The 21368-nt window shown below is 34.0% G+C and overlaps 3 protein-coding genes and 1 non-coding gene across 5 annotated transcripts; 2 read left to right on the top strand and 2 right to left on the bottom strand.

Annotated features, from left to right (window-relative positions):
• Nucleotides 1-5676: 5676 nt before the first annotated feature.
• Nucleotides 5677-9996, bottom strand: LOC25499650 (zinc finger matrin-type protein 2). 2 transcript variants are annotated; one of them, XM_013595000.3, is made up of 9 exons: nucleotides 9836-9996; nucleotides 9652-9757; nucleotides 9504-9586; nucleotides 9164-9196; nucleotides 8399-8477; nucleotides 8247-8299; nucleotides 7096-7156; nucleotides 6483-6562; nucleotides 5677-6172 (listed from the first exon to the last, which is right to left on the bottom strand). In XM_013595000.3, the coding sequence occupies exons 1-9, from the start codon at nucleotides 9857-9859 to the stop codon at nucleotides 6083-6085; spliced, it is 609 nt and encodes a 202-aa protein (XP_013450454.1). In that variant the 5' UTR covers nucleotides 9860-9996; the 3' UTR covers nucleotides 5677-6082. The 2 variants fall into 2 exon arrangements, with proteins under 2 accessions (XP_013450454.1, XP_013450455.1); XM_013595001.3 differs by having other exon boundaries at nucleotides 5677-6169.
• Nucleotides 9997-10085: 89 nt separating this feature from the next.
• On the top strand, nucleotides 10086-10157 carry TRNAP-CGG (transfer RNA proline (anticodon CGG)). Its single transcript has one exon. It is a non-coding gene; the product is annotated as a tRNA-Pro (tRNA).
• Nucleotides 10158-10311: 154 nt separating this feature from the next.
• On the top strand, nucleotides 10312-13519 carry LOC25499648 (probable protein disulfide-isomerase A6). The gene is made up of 11 exons (XM_013594999.3): nucleotides 10312-10498; nucleotides 10828-10912; nucleotides 10994-11091; nucleotides 11228-11283; nucleotides 11896-12013; nucleotides 12142-12169; nucleotides 12279-12370; nucleotides 12468-12624; nucleotides 12716-12840; nucleotides 12973-13072; nucleotides 13369-13519. Exons 1-11 carry the CDS (start codon nucleotides 10344-10346, stop codon nucleotides 13432-13434), a joined length of 1080 nt encoding a protein of 359 aa, XP_013450453.1. The 5' UTR covers nucleotides 10312-10343; the 3' UTR covers nucleotides 13435-13519.
• Nucleotides 13520-14927: 1408 nt separating this feature from the next.
• LOC25499647 (uncharacterized) lies at nucleotides 14928-19760 on the bottom strand. Its single transcript, XM_013594998.3, has 6 exons — nucleotides 19404-19760; nucleotides 19128-19242; nucleotides 18630-18688; nucleotides 16779-18527; nucleotides 16364-16508; nucleotides 14928-15866 (listed from the first exon to the last, which is right to left on the bottom strand). The coding sequence occupies exons 2-6, from the start codon at nucleotides 19222-19224 to the stop codon at nucleotides 15184-15186; spliced, it is 2733 nt and encodes a 910-aa protein (XP_013450452.1). The 5' UTR covers nucleotides 19225-19242; nucleotides 19404-19760; the 3' UTR covers nucleotides 14928-15183.
• Nucleotides 19761-21368: the final 1608 nt, after the last annotated feature.

Raw genomic sequence — 21368 nt, 5'->3', positions numbered from 1 at the left:
GATTTTCATAAATCTAAAACAATGTATAATTTTTTTTTTAAAAGTAACTAGTAGAAGGTCAAGCACGTTATTGCCCTTAATTCTATATTTATGTTTTTTTTACGTGATATTTATGTAGTTGCATCTTGTTATAATGTTTTTAGCATATACCAAACTTAAATCATTTCAGTAAGTAAATGGAAATAAATTCAAATTGTTCCTTTTTTTTAGTAGAATATTGTTCATATTACAGTAGATTGTTCCAATTTTAATGATGTTTGATTTTAATTAAAATTTTAAATATTATAAAAATAAAAATTTAAACACGGTAATTGAAGGGCAAAAGTAGAAGAAACAAATATCATGTATTCCTTTTTAAATATTTTGTTTCAAAAAAAAAAAAAAACTCCCTCTGCTCCATATTAAGTGACACAGTTGACTCTGACGCACATAGCAATGTATATTTTTTATCTTTAATTATCTACTAGAAAAATTATGAATATTTTATATTTTAAAAATATTCATTGAGGTGAATCCAACAACATCTTATATGATATTATTTATCTTTATATATTAGTAAAAAAAAATACAGTCAACGTATGTCAGGTCAATAATGCACATTGTCAAATATGTCATCTAATATGAGATAGATTGGTGGTGGAATCTAAATGTGTGTTGGAATAAGTCTTTTTCTGGTGTTTATTTACGCTTAACTATGGTGAAGAGAATGGAGCAGGGACGGAACCAGAAATACCCTATAGTGAAGGTCATGTGTATATACTATATTTCTAACTAAATATATTAGAGAAAAGTTAGCAACACACATTTTAACACACTCTCTTTAATTGGTTAAAATTCACATGAGTCCCATCAAATCACGTGGATCCCATATAAATTTAATGGGTCCCATGTAAATTTTAATCGATTAAAGAAAGTGTGTTAAAAAGTGTGTATTAAAATGTTTGTTGTTAAAATTCCTTTCAAAGGTGTACATATATTATTATATATTTAAAATGTTTTGATAGAATTATCATATATTTTATTACATATGACTATATACCAGCTTCTTTCAAAAATAATATAACTATGCTATCAAACAAATTTCAAGGTCATGGTCATCGTATGGAGAAACTAAAATATATAGTGAGGGCCATGGCACACAATCTCTTCAACGTGGGTCTGTCCCTGGAATGGAGTTTATTGGGTTTGGGTCGGTTTGATGGTTTTTTGGAGGATTTTGATGCGAGTAGCAGACGATACGTGTTTTGAAATTCATTCGAGATGGAGTATAGAGTTTGGTCTATGATGTTGTGTGGAGATTTGGCGTTGACTTTGGTGATTAGCTTTTAATTGGCGTTGGTGGTAGTTGGGTGGTGTTTTTTTATGTTTGAGTGTTCCGCTTATATATATGACTTTCTTTGTCATATTGTTTCTGTCATATCGGTCTTTGTTCATCTTATGCTATGCATAGACTTGACTACATTTAGTAAGATTTGGGCCACAAGAAGTGGACCCGTTTAACCCATCTTGCAGAGGTAAAACCCTAAACCTTGTCTTATAAATACACCTGCTTGCTCCTAGAAAGAATTCATGTTTTGACCACCGAGAGAGTGGTGGTGGTGGTGGTGCTGTTTGATCCATTGTATTCTTTTAATCAAGAAAATTACACTCGAGTAATTGAGTATGAGGGATCCTCTCCATTCATTCATCTTTTCGAGTGTATTTTCTTGATTAAAGAAATTCGTTGGATCATCAAATGTTGTTTTAACAATCTTTTTTCTTTGTTCTGAATCGTCCAATTGTTGTTTTGTTCGGTTTGATTGTGTTTTTTTTTTTTTTTTTTGCTTTTGTGGTCATATGGTTATCGTAGATATTGGTTTGATCACTTCTATCTCTTTGTTTTCTCTTATCTCTTTTGTTGTGGGTTTCTTGCTTTACATATGTTGGCGATGATAGGGTTTAGGGTTTGCCTTTGCCATGATTGATTTTTTTAGTATTAATGTCTCTTGTGACGTGTGAGTCTTTGCATTTCCAGTTCACGTGATGTGGTGGCCGTGAGTGTCGCTATCGATGCATGTGATGGTGTGGCTATGAAAAGAAAGAAAGAAAAAAAAAAAAACGTGTGATGCACTGGCTTTGAATGATTCTTATGATGCATTTGCTATGAAAGGAATACGTGTGTTTCAAAGGTTGAGGTTTCTCGCTCTTTTGCATTAGATGGTGGGACTGAAGATTTTTGATATCGGTGCTGGTGTGATTTGTGGGTGGTTGTGGTTCAGAAATGGTTGATACTGGTTTGGTCATGGATGATGGTGAAGGAGATGATCTCACTATTAAATTACATGCAAATATCATTTCCTTGAAAATTTGTTATTGTACCACTGTCTTTTGGAAGATATATTGTAGACAACAACAATATCAACAAATTGGAAGTACATATCCCACTGATCTTTTGTTGAAAACTACACAACTGGACAGTAGTTGAGTATTACACTGTTAATTGAGTAATAGAAAAACGCAGGTCTTAAGCAACTGAATAATAATCAGACTGTGTCCTTTTCCTTGTAATTGTGGTTGATTGAATTTAATTGTTTTTGTATGTATACCTCATGAATCATGTTTTTCTATTTTCTTTTCAAAAAAGTTAACATACTAATAGTTGATGCAATTGATTTCATCATTGTTCATTCTTTAATGTTGATCCTTAACATAGCTGGTTAGTTCAAAGAAGTAAAAGCATGGGCCTTGTTGCCGCAGTGGTGGATCTTGCCGAAAATATTGGAGGGTGCGGTAAATATGTACTAAATATTATAATTGAAATTCATAAAAGTTATATACAATTTCATCCAAAAAAATATCACTGCAATAGCTCAAACACGAGACTAAAGCTCCAAATATACTATATACCAACTAGAGAGATAACCTATCCTAAACTTAGAGGATCAAAACCAGCCTACTCAGATGCTTGCCACGTGCAAAATAGAAAAACAATCGCACCAGACTGCTACATATGCTCCATGATGCAAGTTTGGAACCCTACCAACCAACCGGAGCAACTAAATAAAATGCTTAAACAAATTAGCAAAGACTTACAAGGCTTTTTGAATCTTGCAAGGCTGCTCGTCCGGTTGAACTGTTTGATCACCGGAAGGGTTCTGTTCGAGATTTGATGTTGAAGCTATACAATTTGCATCTTCCTCAGGGACAGGAAGTATTCTTTTATAAAATGCTTCAAGTTTCTTATGTTTGACTTTGTCCATACTCTCCTTCAAAATGCACAATTCACACATAAATTACAAGTAACAAAATCAAACTAGAAACGGTGAATATGAACAATGACTTGAGCAAGTAATTAAAATAGAATTGAATTGAATCAGCAACATAGGAATAAAATAGAATTGAATCAAACAACATAGAAAATCAAGGATCTTGTTTCCCCCAATTTTGTATTTCTAGGGTTCAAGCAAACTGAAGTGAAAGGAATCAAATCAAAAGAATGAAATTATAACTTTTAAGAGAACAAACTGAAATGAAAGGAATCAAAATCAAAGGAATGAAACATAGAATGACAGGGAGAAGAACAAACCTAAACTGAAAATCAAGAAAACAACAAACTGAAGTGACATATATGAGAGTTCAGAGGAGCACTGTGCTGCTGCTGCCTCCACATTGCTGCCGTGATGCACTTATGTTGCCGTCGTCCGTCGCATCGCCGAAGGTGAAGCGTGGGGAGACCATGAGAGGTGAGAATCGCGTTTTGATATGTGAGGAGGGAGAGGAGAGGGGGTACCGAGAGAGAGACTCAAACAAAACAAGTGTGAACTAAAAGTGTCTCAAGGATACCATAGTAGTTTACAACACAGATTTTATAAGCTAATTCCTTGTTGGATGGAGTAGCTAGAAATCTAGGATCAAGTTATAGTGGGAAGTGGGAACTATCCCAAAACCATATCAGCTAATTCACATCCACGTTAATCGAAAATAATTGATCAATTGGGTGTTAAACGATGAATAATTGATTTTTTTTTTTGAATCAGCAAAATTTATTAGGCACTACCCGCACAAGATGCACTAGGTATGTAACCAAAAAAAAAAAAAAACAAGATGCACTAGGTATGCAAAGCAACAGAATACAATAGGTGCCGGATATACAACAAAATACAACGATGATGACATAGTGTATTTCTTCCTATCATATTATCTATATCAGAAATGATAACTAAACACACTTTTTCAGACACAAATACAACATCAGGGACAATTTCGTAATTTCCACTGACATAAGGGGTATACTTGGATTTTCAGCTGCAACTTTTTCTCTCTTTCTCTCATCGTCTCCTTCTTTCTCCCTCACTCTCTCTTCAGACCACACCACCACCATCGTTGGCTGTCCTGACAGTTACCACCCCGCCGTCCAAACCGTTGGCCGTCCTCATCTCAAACCCTCTTCTCCAGCTCATCCATCACCATCGCCGACGAGGGAGATCAGAACAGAGTGAACTTTGGTAAAGAGGTGCAACCACCACCACAACCATCGTCCTCAGCACCACCATCCTTTCAGATTCGACCTCAATCCATCGCGATTAACAACTTCTCACCGGCGGTCGCCTCTCTCCGGCCGCTGTGTTGTTGTGCTTCTGTGATTTTAGATCTGTGTTTTTTGGGTTCTTCTTTGAAGATGAAATAGATTGGAGAGAAGAACGACGGTAGTCGCCGGAGACTTGTGGAGTGGTTAGAGTGTCTAACAGTGATGGTGTGAGCTATGAGAGGAGCCGAAAATGGAGGGAGTGAGAGAGAAGATAGACTGACAGAGTAACAAGGAAAGAGAAGAAAGAAAGAAAAAAAAAATACTGTATCAAATACGGTGTCTGAATTGTGTTAGGCTTTTTTGTGTCCAGTTATCATTGCTGTATCTATATATCAAGATTCGGTATTTTTTTGAAAAAATCTAAGGATTCATATGCTGGAGTGAGTGAGTGAGTATTTGTATTTGAGTATTTGAAAAAATCTAGTGTATATGTGTTTGCAGGAAAAAGTTTAATACAAGTGTCAACTTATTGACTGACTACTCACCGAATATAATTGACCACAAATTTGAATGTGATTCACCACGAATTTGAATGTGATTAACCACGATTTTTATAAGTTTTCAACTATATATAGATTTGAATGTTTGCCATTTCAGTGAACGGAACTGACCACTATTAGAACCACAATTAATAACCATTTAAAAAATAGTTGCGAAATTTATTGTCAAAAACATTTATCAACATAGTGAACAGAAACAATTCACATTTCAGAAGAATGCTTGTCCACATGTTACTGAATTGCAAGGTGGTCCAATGATAAACATCATGGACTACAACATTAGCAGTCATGAAATAGCAATGGACAGAAAACTGTATTCGTCCAATGATTCCTTGACTGCAAACTATGAGGATTTTTTTATTCAACAAACCCTTATAGTGTGTTTGGATGGGGGAATATTTGAGGTAATGTAATGTTGAGGGAATTCAATTATTTTGAGATGGATTCAAACAATAGAATTCACCTCAAAGTAGTTGAATTCCCTCAAAACATTACATTCCCCCATCCAAACACACTCTTATAGTTTACTGCAAGCTGTGCATATGCTATCGCAAATACAAACATTATTATTCTGGCTAGAAAATCATCAATTAAACACGTATATAGTTATTATTGGGCAAAAAATAGCATGTATATCTTCCTCGATCAAAAAATATTCACCCTTTGGAAAGCATTAGCCCACTATAGAATTAAATCGAATGTTCATAATGGATATCTCTGAGCCATGGCAATCTGTCACTCCCCACATGGATAATGGTAAATAATACATGTTTCAAGATTATATGATACATCATGTTAGCTATCAGAAGAAATGTACAACAAACATACCAATCTTGTGAATAAATATAACACCATGGACAGCTTGCAAACTATTGTTTGATCCCAACTATTTTCCATTTGATCATAGGTTCATCCTAAAACCACCCAGAACCAAACTGTTAGCTACCAGATTCTGTTCAACATTGCAGAAAATTGCTCAAAATTTCACACAGCTCATCCCACATGTAGAAGAATGTCACTTTTTGTTGGACGACCGAAAACCTCCAAACCCCATCAAGGCAGCAACGTCAGGATCCATTTCAGGTTCTTCTACTGCTTCCTTCTTCTGAATGCAAAAATTGAGCATTAGTTGTGAAGAAGAAAATTGAGCATTAGTTAATTGCTGCTTTGTGAAAAAAGGAACTTTAACTTTTTAAAATATCATAAAATCATTGTGAAAAAAGGAACTTTAACTTTTTAAAATATCATAAAATCATTTTTAGAAAGATAGATGGATTCATTAACAGTTAAGTAATGACATTTTACTCAAAGCAAATCAGAAAGCTAGACAGAAATGAGAGGAGAGAAAAAGGATTTTTCCAAGATTTTGTATACTAATTGAAAATAAGAAACTGTAATCTGCAAACGGATCAGACCTTTTCTTTTTTCTTTTCCCGACGCAGTCGCTTTCTTTCTTCCTCCTCTTGTTGCTGTTTTAATATCCTTTCATCAAAATCTGCAAAAAAATAAAATTCAACTTCCACATTAAGGTGACAGAACATCAAAGTGTGTAGACTGGACTTTGTGCTACCAAAATTTGAAATTTCAACATGAATACTTTCAAAATTTACATATCACTCCTAGAAGTAGTCAAAAATACGATACACTACTAATTGAAAAATTAGCAAATTGTTATGACTGTTCCCAAACTTTAGTTAAAGATCAATCTCCTTAATTGAAAGGTCAGTTGAATTGAGCTTCTACAATTTCAGGCCAAGAAAGAAATGAGTAGGGCTAGCAAGTAGCAACACTCTCTTTTCTCACACTTTTATTGGGTTAAATCAATGTGTCCTACAATTCGGAAATGGAACCCACATAAAGTGGTGGAACATACATTGATTTCAACCAATAAGGGAGTGAGTGTTAAGAGAGAGCGCTAAAAAGAGAGTGTTGCTAGCACTACTCATAAAATAAAACCATAATAGACGTTAACGTTGCAAAGTTCTATTTAACAAATAGCCTACTCTCTTATATTATCTTAGGCTTTACCTTGCTCTGTAAAGCTTCCTAGGTCTTTCCGTTTCTTCAGATTTTCAAACCGTTCCTGAACCTGCGTTCATCACAAAGATTTACAACTGTCATGCAGAGGCACATATAAAACTACAGAAACCAAATAACACATAATGGACACATGCATGCATGGATGTGAACAAAAAATGTATTATTTCAAGCAATGTCAAAGGTACTGGCATGGTCATTAGAATTCATAGACTAGAAGGCTATCTTGAGCTGAATGGTGCAGACTCAAGGCCCAAACTAGAGAAGAAGCCTATGAGATGAGGCCCAAGAGGAGGGCTAGAGAAGAAGCCTATAAGATAAGGCCTAAGAGGAGGGGTGGCCAGATCGGACTATGAAAGGGAGAGAGTATATGGATGGGATGAGAAGAGAGGAGGGGTAGGCTGGAATCAGTTGGGACATTAGGGACTGGGCACTCTCTATTGTCTATGCATGGTTTTACCTGTCCATGCAATTCTTTTTGTTTTCAGAACCCCAAATCTGTAAATATCAAAAATGTAAAATACTAGATTTCCCATCATTTAAAACCGTTTTAAGTGTCATTTTTGTAATTTTCAAAACCCTAACTATTACTCTTCTCCACCAGAACCAAATACACAGCCACAAACTCAACTTCTTCATCGTACCAACAAAAAAAATCCATCTCCTCGTCTCATCATCTCAGAACCCATCTTTGTTCTCCTCTCTTCATCTCTTGATTTCAGAATTTGTTAATTTGTCAATTTGTTAGTTGTTAATTGTTAATTTGTCAATTTGTTAATTGGGAGGATGAACTTGTTAATTGTTAATGTTTTGCAGTTTTGTTACTTTAAGCTTTAGAGGCTTAAAGTGTCGGTTTCCTTGAATTTTATTAGTATTTTTTGCAAATATGTTTTATGTTTTGCTTAAGACTTGTGACTTTTATTTCAAATTAGGAATACTTCATGAATTTTGAGTAATGTTTAAGGTATTTTAGTAATTTTTTTAACAGTATAGTATTTTAATATTAAATATATTAGTGTCCGCGTCACCGAAATAGCGCCCGCTACGCGCCCGCACCGTGCCGCATTTCCGCTTTGACAGCAGAGATCAAAATGGTATTTCTCTGTTATTTATTTCATTTTCTGAAACCTATATCACTGTACCTGTTTGAGAGAAGAACGTTCAGCTCGCATAGACATGCCCAACGCTCTCTGATCTGTGGAATAATACAAGAATAACCATGAGCAAAGTGACGGCAATTAAAGCAATATATACACTGAAAAATCAAAGAAAATATGCCAAAAAGACTACATACGTTTCTTTCCATTAATATGATCCAAGTAGTTTGCAGAGTCCTTCACCACGCACTCACAAACTGAGCAGTAATATCCAGCCTGCAATATACATTATTAAATCCAAAGGTACTGCATAAGTTGTAACAAAAAGATTATCCATATAGGATCCTTGGCAAGGTTGTCAAAATCAAGATACATAAATCATGTGACTGTAAATCAAGCCATGATCTTCCCTAATATATCACACAGTTATGATGACCCTAAGATCATTTCTAAAATTTAATGAAATCCTTGCAAAAATTAATTTCAAAAGTGAGAAAGTCACAATTTGAATTAAAATTGTAATGTCTAGAAAAAGGGTTTTCCACAAGACAATTAAAATCTCAAAAAACACAGCCAAAGCATTGTGGAGCTCTGCCAATGGTGAAAGATCACTCGTTTGGTCTTTTCGGGCCTTGCCCACATATAATTTGGAAAAAGAGAACTTTCACGGTACTTCAACGGTTAGGAGACACATGATGAAGTACCCACCGACAAGTCCACAGGAATTTGGAAAACTTCGGCACTCAATGACAAACGTGCCCATATTTTTAACAAGCAAAGTTTGATAGTCAGTTGAAAAACTCAAAACACTTAATCACCCATAAGTCCCAACACCTCCCCAACAAAAGAAATAAAGGTTATCAAGAGAGCAAGGAGGTTAAAATTCAAAAACACATACAGATGAGAAAAGAATCATGTTTTCAGATTTCAAAGTACACAAAGACAAAATAGAAAACAAGTACCTGTTGGCTTAGTGGTGCAACCGGCGTTACAACCTGCAAAATATGACAAGATATCTCTTATCAGTAAAGATGGATGGTATAACAAAATCTTGGTGCCAGTGGAGGATGCATCCCCACGAACTAAAAGCCTACAATGTAAAACGCTTAAACATATTTCCAAACTCAAAAAGCAAACTTATAATTTTTTTTAAATCCTATAAATCCTTGACATTGACTTAGGCCCTGTTTAAAATCCTATAGAAATAAGCGCGCGCTTATAAATTATCCTAAACAGTAGTTATAGCAGCAGATAGACTGAAAGAAACTAATCCAGACAGACCAGAACCTTCTTAAAACATACCTGAGTTTTTCCCAAGCGGGATTCAAGGTCTACTTCATAATCTCTATGTTTCAATGGTTTCCTCTGCACTGGAGGACCTCTACCTATATATAATATGAAGTTACAAAAAGTAATCGATTATATTGAAAGTAATGTGAAATTAGTTTACCTTTAGGTTTAGCTTTCTCTTCTTCCTGTCTCTCACGCTCACGAGCACGTTCAAGATACTCTTCACGATCGAATTTTCTTCTGAATGTGTTGTCAACCCCAGCGGCCTAATTCAACCGAATCAAATTAATAATTTGAAGAACTTTAAAACATCGACAATATTGGGGAGATAAAATTAAACTTACACTGTTGCTTGTGGTGTTAGACATTTTTGTTCGAAAAATAAGCGATTCTAGTTCTAGAGAAAATTGGAATTAGGATGATGAGTGAAGGTGTTCGTTTATGATTGATTGATTTGAAACAGAATAAAATTTGAATTGGGGATTTTAGGAGTGAAACCCTAGTTAAATTTTGCGAGAAAGACAAAAACAATGAAAACTCTCCTACTAATTGAAATAATTATATAATTTACAACATTAAATCGAACATCAAAACGGGTGTTTGGTCTAGTGGTATGATTCTCGCTTCGGGTGCGAGAGGTCGTGAGTTCGATTCTCGCAACACCCCTTCTTCATTTTATTTATTTAACTTTTGTTTTTTTTAATTGAGGAGTGTATCAAAATCAAGTATACTATATTTAGTTTTGCTCAGACACTGAATAGTGAATATGATTTCATCAACAAATCCAACAAGAAGGAAGAAAACACGTTGTAGTAATAATCAGAGAGGAAACAAAGTTAATCCAAAAGAACAATGTGGATATCAAGAATGTTAGGTGTTGGAGCTATGACATTTGTATTTCTGATCTCAACTGCTTTAGCCAATGATGTCGTTGTACTCACAAAAGACACCTTTGAAGAAGAGGTTGGCAAGGATCGTGGTGCTCTTGTCGAGTTTTATGCTCCTTGGTAAAACAATCATCCTTATTCTCTCATCTCATAACACAGTTTTATACAAAATGCATATATTGTATATCATTTGATCCCAATCAAATCAACATTCACTCTTCTATTAGATTAAATTCGTATGAGTCTCACACGCGTAATATGGAGCTTAAATTCAAAGTTACGAGACCAATATGAATTTCAATCAATAATTAGATTAAATCCATATGGGTTCTGTACATTTTACGTGGACTTTGTGGAAACAACATAAATTGTGTTAAAAATAGAACGTTAGAGTAATTGTTGTTAGTCGTGTGATGCCAACTCAATGTGAATTGTGTTTGTAATGTCAGGTGTGGACATTGTAAAAAACTTGCCCCGGAGTATGAAAAATTGGCAACTAGTTTTAGAAAAACTAACACCATTTTGATTGGAAAGGTTAGTTACCTATGTCTCAAATTATTCTTCATCTTTTATCTTTTATCACCATCCTTGACCAATATTTATTCATATCTATAGGTTGATTGTGATGAACATAAAAGCGTTTGCACTAAGTATGGGGTTTCTGGTTACCCTACAATAAAGTGGTTTCCCAAGGGATCACTAAATCCAAAAAAGTGAGCACTTTGTCCATTTTCTTTCCTTTCAAACATCTCTTTTTACCATAGAAAATTTGAGAGATATTCATGCTCTTTACTTGTTGGTATTGTAATGTCAACCGCTATAACCATGAACAAAGAATGTTTTCTTTAGGTTTGAAGGCGCACGTACCGCTGAAGCCCTTGCTGCTTTCCTAAATATTGAAGGAGGTATTTAAGTGAATTGTTACTTTTCTACTTATTGAGTTATGTTGTTGTTTGCTTTCTATTTATTCATTCTCTTATTGTGCATGATGTCAAGATGTGTATTATCAAAGGAATTGCTATAATCTTGGAGTAGTAATTTTGGCATGTTACACACTTACTATTAATCTATTCATTTGATGAGGATTTTTGTTGAGTATCAACAATCTTACTATGTTTGGATTTTGGAATGTAAGACTTATAAATGCTTTTTCAAGAATCTTGAGCATAAGATTTTTTTTTCTCCCTTTGTAGTTGTGCATAGGCAAGGGAGCTAATTCAACCTTTCAAAACTATTTTTACAATTTACTTGCATTCACACTTTTCTGAATGATTGAGCTTGAATTTTTTATCCAAAAGTTTCAATGACTTTTGAGTCAATGTTATGAATACTTAGCAGTAAAATCTAACCCTCCTATGTTGTTTTTCAATTTTATTCATGTCTTACTGATTGGTAGTTACTCATCTATTATGTTCTCTATAGTATTTTGAATGTGTTTTAAACATTATTTTGTTGGCATATTTTAGCATATGGTGTTTGATATGTTCATCATTAGTATAAATATAATATTAATGTAGGTACCAATGTGAAGATACCTTCTCTTCCGCCCAGTGTAGTAATTCTCTCCCCTGATAACTTTGATAAGGTTGTCTTAGATGAAACAAAAGATGTCCTGGTGGAGTTCTATGCACCATGGTAAATATATAATCATGTTCTGCTATTATCTTTTTTCATATACTTTATGATATGATAATATATACTTTTTTCATATTCAAAGTTTTTGAACACTTTTGTTTTAACAAATTCATTGCTATTATCTTTAGGTGTGGTCATTGCAAGGCCCTTGCTTATGTAAGGATGTTCTCATGTCTAAGACTACTTCTATCATAGTTTGATGAGTTTCCCCTGATTATGACTGTATCGAGACTGATCCTGATACTGTTTTTACAAATTTCTTTAGACTTATGAGAAGGTTGCTGCAGCATTTAGGCTAGAGGAAGATGTAGTTATAGCGAATCTTGATGCTGACGAGTACAAGGATTTGGCTGAGAAGTGAGTGCAGTGACATGTTTTCATTTGTCTTATTAAACTAGGTTAAAATCATATTTAACAAATGCATGTGCCTAATTTGGTTTATTTGCTAATACAGATATGATGTTCATTCCTATCCCACATTCAAGTTTTTCCCAAAGAACAATAAAACCGGTGAAGATTATGTTGGTGGTCGTGATATGGACGATTTTGTATTTTTCATTAATGCGAGATGTGGCACTAACCGTGATGAACAGGGTCAACTTACTTCTAAAGTTAGTTTAAAATATATGTTTAGCATCATAAGAGACTAGAATAATATACTTGAATCTTGATAGCTGAGTGAACCAATTATTCATGTTTTAGGCTGGTATAGTACCATCTCTAGATGGCTTGGTGAAGGAGTTTGTGAGTGCCAACGACGATGAGAAGAAGATTGTCTTTTCCAGACTTGTAGAGAAAGTTAATACGCTTAAGGGTTCTACTGCAAGGTTTGAATGATATCACATTTCTTGATTTGTTCTGGTTTGCTTGAGTTTTATAATTTGAATTGGTTTTTTTGTGAGGCCCTAGTTAAGTTGTTTGATATTAATTATCTGATGTTGGTTTTTGTGGTATTTCAGATATGGCAACCTCTACTTAAAACTTGCTAAGAGCAGTATGGTAAAAGGTGCAGATTATGCGAAGAACGAGATTCAACGTCTTGAGGGAATGCTTCGGAAGGTAATTCATTAATGATAATTATTCCTAAACTTACATTAAAGATTATATGTTATGATAACGAGTATGGCGATGCATGTAATTGCATGGTTTGTCCTCTTTAATTATGTGAAACAATAAATTATTTGTCCACAAAGCAACAAGATAATCACATTTTTTTGGTTTAACAATCTGCCTCTCAATATATCTTGGAATAAACTTCTTAAGATCAATATATCATGGTATGTAAAAAGCTTTTATTTTGCAAGTTAATTTGGACAGCTTATCTGAACATTTATGAAAATTTTCTTTTGATGCAGTCAGTAAGTGCAGCAAAGGCAGATGAATTCACCCTCAAGAAGAACATCTTATCTATCTTTGTTTGATTTATGATGATATAATAGTTGAGCCTTTAAGTTCTATAGGGAGATATGTGTAATTCCTGAGTGTGCAAGTGTTATCACCCTTATGACCATGCCCTCTAAAATATGTAGTCTTTTGCCTACGTTTTTTTCCTTGTTCATGTATTGATCACTTTATAAATTAAAGCATATGATAGACTTTCAGTTGAGAAATCATATTATAGCAGTTTAATTTGGTGATTATTGTAGTTACCTCCAATACTTTGATTGCGACTTTTATTGACCGCCTACAATTACAATCCTCCATGTACAAAAAGTAATATCTTACTAACACTTCTATCCATAAATTTAGATGTGATCATTGAGAGAAGAAAGACGAATAGACAAGTAAGCAAAAATGATGTGATTAAGACTAAGATACATGTAGGGAAGGGCGCAAGAGGTAAAACAAGGAAATAATGTTAGAAACCACATGGTTTGTTTTTAAAATCTGCTGCACATAATTATCGCATATGAGACTCATTAACATTGTGGATCATGTTAATAAAAAAAAACCTGTGGATGAAACAATAAGACACATACCTATACATAATACAACGTGGATTCCCATCCAACACTAACATCAAAGTACTGTATAAGACCATATCTCTCTCTCACACGAGAGGTGAGGAGCCATGTGCTAACCATTTCCATTTGGTCTACTCATTTTGTCATTTCCAATTGGCCTCACTCTCAAGGTCATTAGCGCAATGTTTCAATAAACAGTTTAATTAAGTGTTTATAGGATACACAAATATTTTTATATGAACTAGAAGTTTTTTTTTTTTTTTTATGTGTTAATCCAATATCTTATTTATGTAACTGTAGAGACTAATCCATCGAGTTTTGTGGGAGTTAAATGAACGACAAATCTCCCTAAGCTTTATTTGTTGTCTTTGGTGTAAACTAGATATCTTACACGCACAATTGTAGAGACTAATATCACAAGTCTTATGAGACCCAAATGGACAGCAAACTATCCTTTGAGAGTTTTAACGTTGTAGCATGTCCAAACTCAAACTCAAACCTGAGACTTTAATTAAGGCAGAAAAGATACATCTCATCTAATCATATTTAGGTAAAACTATTTTGAAGTTTTCATAAACTCTTATACAGTCTCACAAATGATAATTTTGATCGGTCGAATAAGTCAATCCAACAAGCCATAAATCTCCATCTTCACTAAAATGGTGAACGAAATTACGAAATAGAGTTTAAAATTAAATAAAGGAAGAAAGGACATTATGGGTTGAGGTTGAAAAATATGAAAAGAACGCGGGAGAATACACTTGAGTGAATCCATACCCCAATCGCCAGCAGAGCTTAATGTATATATACTAAAACTCACTATCTTTGGTTTCGTGTCATGAGATATTTTAAACTTATAGGTCAAACAAATTGATATTAAATGTTTTTGTAGTTATTCTAATTGAAAACAATACTTCAGAGGAAACAGTACAATTGTACAGGGAGGGAACTTTATTAGTAACTTCCATCTTATTAATCTGCCAATGGTTACCATATAAATAACCTCTTTATCAGTATTATACTCCCAATAAGTGGTAATAATATTGTAGTACTACCCAATGGAAAAACATGAGGGACTAGAGTAAATTATGTTCCACTTCAGTGTTTCTTTGTCAGAATTTTAATCAATGGTATTAACAATTTTACTTCATAACCACTACATACTACATTTTGTAAGAAAAATGGAAGCTGCCAAGGGGTTATTAGTTAAACAAGCAGCAAATCAGAAACCATCTCATCAATCAAACATTCTAGAATGTCCCCTTCAACCTCTGACCCCTCTTCAAATACTTCAATCTCAAAGTCAAGCCATTTCCCATATCCAGTGCTCATGTCATTGCAGACAAGCTCATCCACCATTACATCTTCCAAGTTTCTAAAACTCATCATCTCCCTGTACAACTCATCTGCCAAAAAGTCCTTCATTTGAATTGATGTCACCCATCTAGGCCATGATTTGCAACTTCCAACAAAAGCTTTTTCACATCTCAACTCTAGGCACTCACTCACATAGTCAAATAAAACCTTCCTTTCAAGCTTATAGTGTTCTTCTCCACAATATGATGTACCTGATGTACTCTGATGATTCTCCAACAGATCAAAGAGATTTGGCATTATGACTGAATTAGTTTGACCCATGACAAATTCTTCTGCCATAAACTCTGCATTGCCAAGTATTTTCTGTACATATTCAAGTTCCATGTTGCTTGATGTTTTGAAATCTACCATGTTTGGTGTTCCACTTATTTGTGCGACAGCCACATATTGCCCCATAGATATGGAAGAGCTTTGCTCTGACCACATCACTTCATTTTCAAGTGAATCAGATTCGTTTATCTGGGAAATATTAGATGCTTCTTCATCTTGCATGGAAGAATAAACGGTGCTGCCTGAAAACAGGAAGAAACTGATTGGCACAACAATTTTATATGTATTGTAAGGGCTTATGCTACGGAAAAGCAACAAATTGCATGGAATTTCGTTTTCACCAAACATTGATGAACAAATATGTAACAAGTTAAGATTAACTTCTATGTAATGAAAGTCTAAAGCTTTTTCTGACACATGCATCCAATCAAATCATATGATGATCTCACTTTGTTAGATAAGTTCCTAACATATATGAGATGTCATTAGAGAGTATGTGTAAAATAATTTTACACTGACGGTACATACAAATTAAATCCTAACAAGTTTGTAACACACAGGTGCAACATAAAGGATATTTAACAAATAACATCTCATTTTCGAAAAATGTATAAAATACTAAAGGTTTTTAGAAAACTGATGCAATGCCTTATTTAAGAAGTAAAAAAAAGTAAACAGGTGAGAATTTGCTTTGAGATCAAAACAAATAAGGCCCGTTGAAGGGAAAGATAAACATTACCATATGCACTGTCTTCACTGTCCAGGTAACTTTCACTGACAGAAGGAGCTTGAAAATTTTTACCAGCATCAGAATGCTGACAACCTAGATCATTTCCACTTTCATTGTTGCTGCTACAGCTATGATCTTCCCTTACTTCTGATGTCTGTTCAAGTGATTGAGTACAAAGGTAAGCATTATGATTCTTAGTTCACAGATTATTGAAAACTGCACACAACCTAATTTGTAAAATCAGACTCAGTAAATGGCGTGTGAACAGTCTTAAACAATTGTTCTCAGTAAATTGGATTCAACATATTCTTTAGGCTATGTGTTGGAAAGAAGCTAGCAAAATGCTATATATCAGGAAAGACTACTTGAAATGAAGACCATTACATATGAAGCTGAATATGTATAAAAAAATGATATAACATACCTGCAGTTGCTGATTCATGTTGAGCACTGGTTCATCACTTGAACAACAGCGATAGTTATGCATGCTATTAAAATTATCAATGAACATTTCATCTTGTTCCATAGTATTGGTGTTTACCATACTGGATGCTTTGTCTTGCAAATTAGATCTCAAACCAGTAGAAGGCTCCTCTGAGATTAGGGTACACTGAGGTAAGTTAAGTCTCGATGTCAATTCCTGCAGCTTTTGGTCCAACAAGAAACTCAATGCATCACTATCTATCATATGTGTTGGAGATAGGGATAGTTTTTTGGGATGGAGATTATCATTATGCCCAAGAGTGTCAACACCAAATCTAGTTCTGGTTTCCATCACTTGCTCAGCAGAGGATAGTGACTCGGGCACACTTCTCTTCAAGGGAGATGTAAATGTAAATGAAACAACATCATTGCTTTCATTCATGTTAAATGCATTCTGATCAATACTTCCATCAGTTGTAAAATTGCATTTTATGGACTTGCTTTCAAAATCATTTCTTTCATGATCAGGACTTCTTGCCTCAGGAACACCTCTGCTGTCGTACTTTTTCTTTTGAGAAATACTATGTGTTTTGGATGGGGGAAACTCCTCTCGGTTATCGGTTGCCCTAGAGCTTGACCTCTTAGGCTGAACATTGACATTTGAAGCACCCTTGTTTGTTGGCTTTTTGACTCCAGTAGAACTTTTTGAAGATGAACTTCGTGTTATCGACTTATTGGAATCTATTTTTGAAGTTGATTTACCTCTGGAAGTCATGCTATTTTGCTTTTGATTATTCTGTACCAGCACATTGCCATTACGGTTTGCACACGTTTTCTGCGGCAATGCTCGGTTTGTATTTGATTTATGGCTCCTTGGGAGCTGGTTTGACTTAATCTCATTCGGTTCTTTCTGCTTCATATATTTCCTATTTCCATTTGAAACCAATGTATCTCTGCTTTGAACATTGTTTTTGGCTTGCATTGCAGGAGAACCTGATTTTCCTTTACTTGTTAAATGAGAATAATTACGTTTCTCAGAATCTCTTGAACTTGAACCCTTGAATGATGATGTACATTTGTCAAAATTAGAACTCCTCTCACCAGCCTTGCAATTTGAAGGGTTGGCATTGTTCGGGTTGACTAGCTTTCTAGACATGGGTGCATGTTGTGCAGCTTCCAATCTCTCTTTCAAATCAAGAATTCTCAAGGGAACAGATGAAGACCCACCTGATAAAACTCTATTCCTCGTGTATGGCTGAGGGCTTCCATCAATTATTTTAGCAGCCGCCTCCATTACGTGAGCTGCATTCTTCGGTGGCAGAAAACCATTACTCTTGATTGGAGACAATAACCTATTGTGAGTAACTGGAATGGGTTTAGCCGACTTTGGAGGCAACATTTCAGTTTGAAATCTCTTCATTGACTGGTTTTCCATTTTATGTGCCCTTGATTCCATGGCATCCCAAGAAGACTTCTCCGACTTGAGTGGTGTGTTTAAGTAGTCCGCACGACGAAAGTCATCCATGGATCGAAGAGCACCCTCATTATAATGAGAAGCTCCATGGAAGTTGGAGCTGTATAGTGAAGCACCGGAGAGCTCACCGACGTCCGAAGTTGGCAAAGAATCCAAACCCATGAGTCTAGCTACTAACCCAGGGGCTTTACTCCCACACCCTTCATCACTGCAAACGGATGAAAAATCGCCACTTCCTATATTACTCGGACTTGCTCCATTCTCATCCACCTTTATCTAAAACAATTTCAATAACCAAACCAAAAAATTAAATCAAATAAAAAATGCAACAAAAAAAAAAAAAAAACAGACAGCAAAAAGTGGGGGGAAAATTCACACCCTATAGAACTTTGATTCCGGTAAGGTCTCTAGATTTTCCTTTCCCTGCCTTGAAACTTCTGCAGTTGATGTAACAGAAACATTTAGAATAGGCACATCAAACTCAAGTATTTGAAGAATAACATACGACCATGTTTGGATAAACAACTTAATTAAGCATTTATCATTTAAGTGCTTATGTGTAAACTATTTCTATGCAGAACATAAAATAAAGCCAAATGTTTTTGTGTAAGCTATAAATTGTTTTCATAAGCTATCCCGTAGAGCTTATGGAAATAAGCTAAAAACATATTATGGACATATCATTATACTAAGGAGTATGGACATATCATAAGCTTTCTCCGTAAACTCTCTATAACATTCTCACAAGCGTTTATGTCGGTAGATAACTTCAAATAAGTCAAATCAAACAGGACCTAAATAGGTGGACAAAGGCGGGCAAAAAATGTGATACTAAAAACAACATTAGAGAGAGAGAAATCGGATGATTAACATTACCAGGTAAGGTTTGATTGTTCCAAACGAGCTTTTTCCGAGATTTAGAATTCCAATCAAACAGGCTAAAGAAACTTCCTTTTGAACGTTTTTTCTCCATTTCCAATTCTTGTTTTTCCTATATCACAGTCAAACCAAAACATTACCAAACAGTATCAAAATAGTGAAAGGAAACATTTTTATACATCTAAATTCTCTCAACTCCAAAACCCAAATCTGAAATCTAACGAATTCGAAAATAGAATATAAAATAGTTAATAGAGAGATTCAAGATCTTACCTTTAACGAGAAACCCTTCCACTCAGTCAGAAACAGAATTGCAAAACTTGTTCTTTACGAGGTTTTGCGACATTTTCATGAATCAAACCAAACACCCATTATCCAATGTATACAGTTTATTATAATTATTCCGCAAATCGAAACAAATAATAATAATTTATCGAAATTTGGAAAAGGGGAATACGAACACAAGTAAATAACCCTTCTTTTGTGCTCACATTCAGAGCAAAGAGATCTGTGTGGAGAGAGAGAGAGAGAGAGAGAGGTGAAGGTGTTGTTATTGTCACTTGGGTCTTGTGAAGTGAGTGAGTGAGTGACGAGAATTGAGCTCAATCAATGTAAATGCCGCACCATGCGTTTATTTTTCTTAATTCTTAATTAAATTATTATTGAATGAACTTTTCTTCACCAAAATAATTATATTTTCACAATCATTGTTCCTATTTCCATGTAAGATTAACGATTGGTTTACTACTATGTCTTGTAATTGGATTGGTTCCTATTTTAAATTTTTTTTTTTTTTAAGTTTAAATTTGTTTTTTCTCCACGACAGAAAGTTTAAATATGTTTTTAATCTGCTAAAGGTACCCATCCAATACATGACGGACACTTTTTCGTTTTGTATTGTCTTCAACAACTTTGTAAGATCATTAATCTTCAATCTTCATATCTTTAATCCTTTATGTGACGTCTTGTTTTGCCAATTTACATAATTTCTAACTAAAGAGGCTCAAAACTTATGAAGTTGCATGATTTATTATAAAAGTAAATTACAACGACTTGAATTAAAACAATATAAATTGTTCCTCAAATCAATGACAACTCCTTTAAATGACATCTTATTTGCCTTCAAATACAAAAAAAATAATTAAAAACATAGCATAAAATATTGTATAATGTTCTGTCATCAATTATCTAATTGTTCTTTCATATTTTATTATTATTAAATAGTATTATTAAAATTTCAAAGACATTATTGAAAACCCATTTTTGTTCAACATAATCCACTTAAAATACAATGTATAAAATGAGCCTAAAATAAGCTAAAAAAAAATCATTATTAAAATACAATGTAAAGCTGAAATTATACGTAATGGTGACGCTTGTGAATTGATACCTATTGTCGTTGTGGGTGTTTATTTTAGGGGGTTGAGGGATATAACATATAACTCAATGCATTTACAGGTATATTTTTTTATAAAAATATAAAATAAAATAAAATAAAAAAACTTAGTATTCAATCTAAAGATCGATTAATTTGGAAGACTAATCCCACCATTTATTAGTGGGGTGGCCATTTAAAGCTAAAGCAAAGTTTTAAATGAGTTAACCCATATGAATTAGCAGCGAATGGATTAAAACCTAAGATCTTGAGAGGATCAGACTCAAAGATTTCAAGCCAACACCCTAGATTCTTCTTTTCTTAACATCAACTCTTGTAGTAACTCCAATTACAACAACTTCACATGAGATGTGAATAATATATTATTTTGAGCAAAACAATACAATTTTTATATTTAAAGAAAAATCATACAAATTAATTTTTAACATAAATTCTTTAAAAATAGCAACTTCATGAAAATTATTTAGCACAAATAATTATATGTTTTTTCATATTTAATAATTGTCAAAACACATGTTATCAGAGGAAAAGTTATTTTTAATTAGTCAGAGTGTACTTTTTACCAGAGGAAAGTAAGTTATGTACTATTTAGAGGGATTGTGATAAGAGGATCGTTATCTCTTGAATGATTTAAAGTTACAACATCTCAGAGGACAATAAACCACTATCTTATGAGTTATACCAGATCATCATTTATTAAGAGGCAATTTGAATATTTACTAGAAGAAAGATTTCTAAGGCAACTAAAAGGGAATGAAATTATTTTTACTAGAGGTTTTTAAACAAATATTCCTTATATAAAATGAATATTGAAATTGTTCTTCATTAAGTTGAACTAATCT

Source organism: Medicago truncatula, chromosome 7 (genome assembly GCF_003473485.1).
Source record: "Medicago truncatula cultivar Jemalong A17 chromosome 7, MtrunA17r5.0-ANR, whole genome shotgun sequence".
Lineage (NCBI taxonomy): Eukaryota > Viridiplantae > Streptophyta > Magnoliopsida > Fabales > Fabaceae > Medicago > Medicago truncatula.
Note: the sequence above shows the minus strand (reverse complement) of the source record. Positions and strands in the feature narration are given on the sequence as shown.

What these genes read in the sequence shown, in the direction of transcription:
- LOC25499650 (XM_013595000.3), bottom strand. Translation starts at nt 9,859, where the DNA reads ATGTCTAACACCACAAGCAACAGT. An exon ending in CTAACACCACAAGCAACAGT is followed by an intron (nt 9,758 to 9,835) that starts GTAAGTTTAATT and finishes CGGTTGAATTAG; the next exon opens with GCCGCTGGGGTTGACAACAC. An exon ending in CCCGCTTGGGAAAAACTCAG is followed by an intron (nt 9,197 to 9,503) that starts GTATGTTTTAAG and finishes CATATTTTGCAG; the next exon opens with GTTGTAACGCCGGTTGCACC.
- LOC25499648 (XM_013594999.3), top strand. Translation starts at nt 10,344, where the DNA reads ATGTGGATATCAAGAATGTTAGGTGTTGGAGCTATGACATTTGTATTT. An exon ending in GTCGAGTTTTATGCTCCTTG is followed by an intron (nt 10,499 to 10,827) that starts GTAAAACAATCA and finishes TTGTAATGTCAG; the next exon opens with GTGTGGACATTGTAAAAAAC. An exon ending in GTGGAGTTCTATGCACCATG is followed by an intron (nt 12,014 to 12,141) that starts GTAAATATATAA and finishes TATTATCTTTAG; the next exon opens with GTGTGGTCATTGCAAGGCCC.
- LOC25499647 (XM_013594998.3), bottom strand. Translation starts at nt 19,224, where the DNA reads ATGGAGAAAAAACGTTCAAAAGGAAGTTTCTTTAGCCTGTTTGATTGG. An exon ending in CGGAATCAAAGTTCTATAGG is followed by an intron (nt 18,528 to 18,629) that starts GTGTGAATTTTC and finishes AAATTGTTTTAG; the next exon opens with ATAAAGGTGGATGAGAATGG. An exon ending in CAGTGAAGACAGTGCATATG is followed by an intron (nt 15,867 to 16,363) that starts GTAATGTTTATC and finishes TCCTGTTTTCAG; the next exon opens with GCAGCACCGTTTATTCTTCC.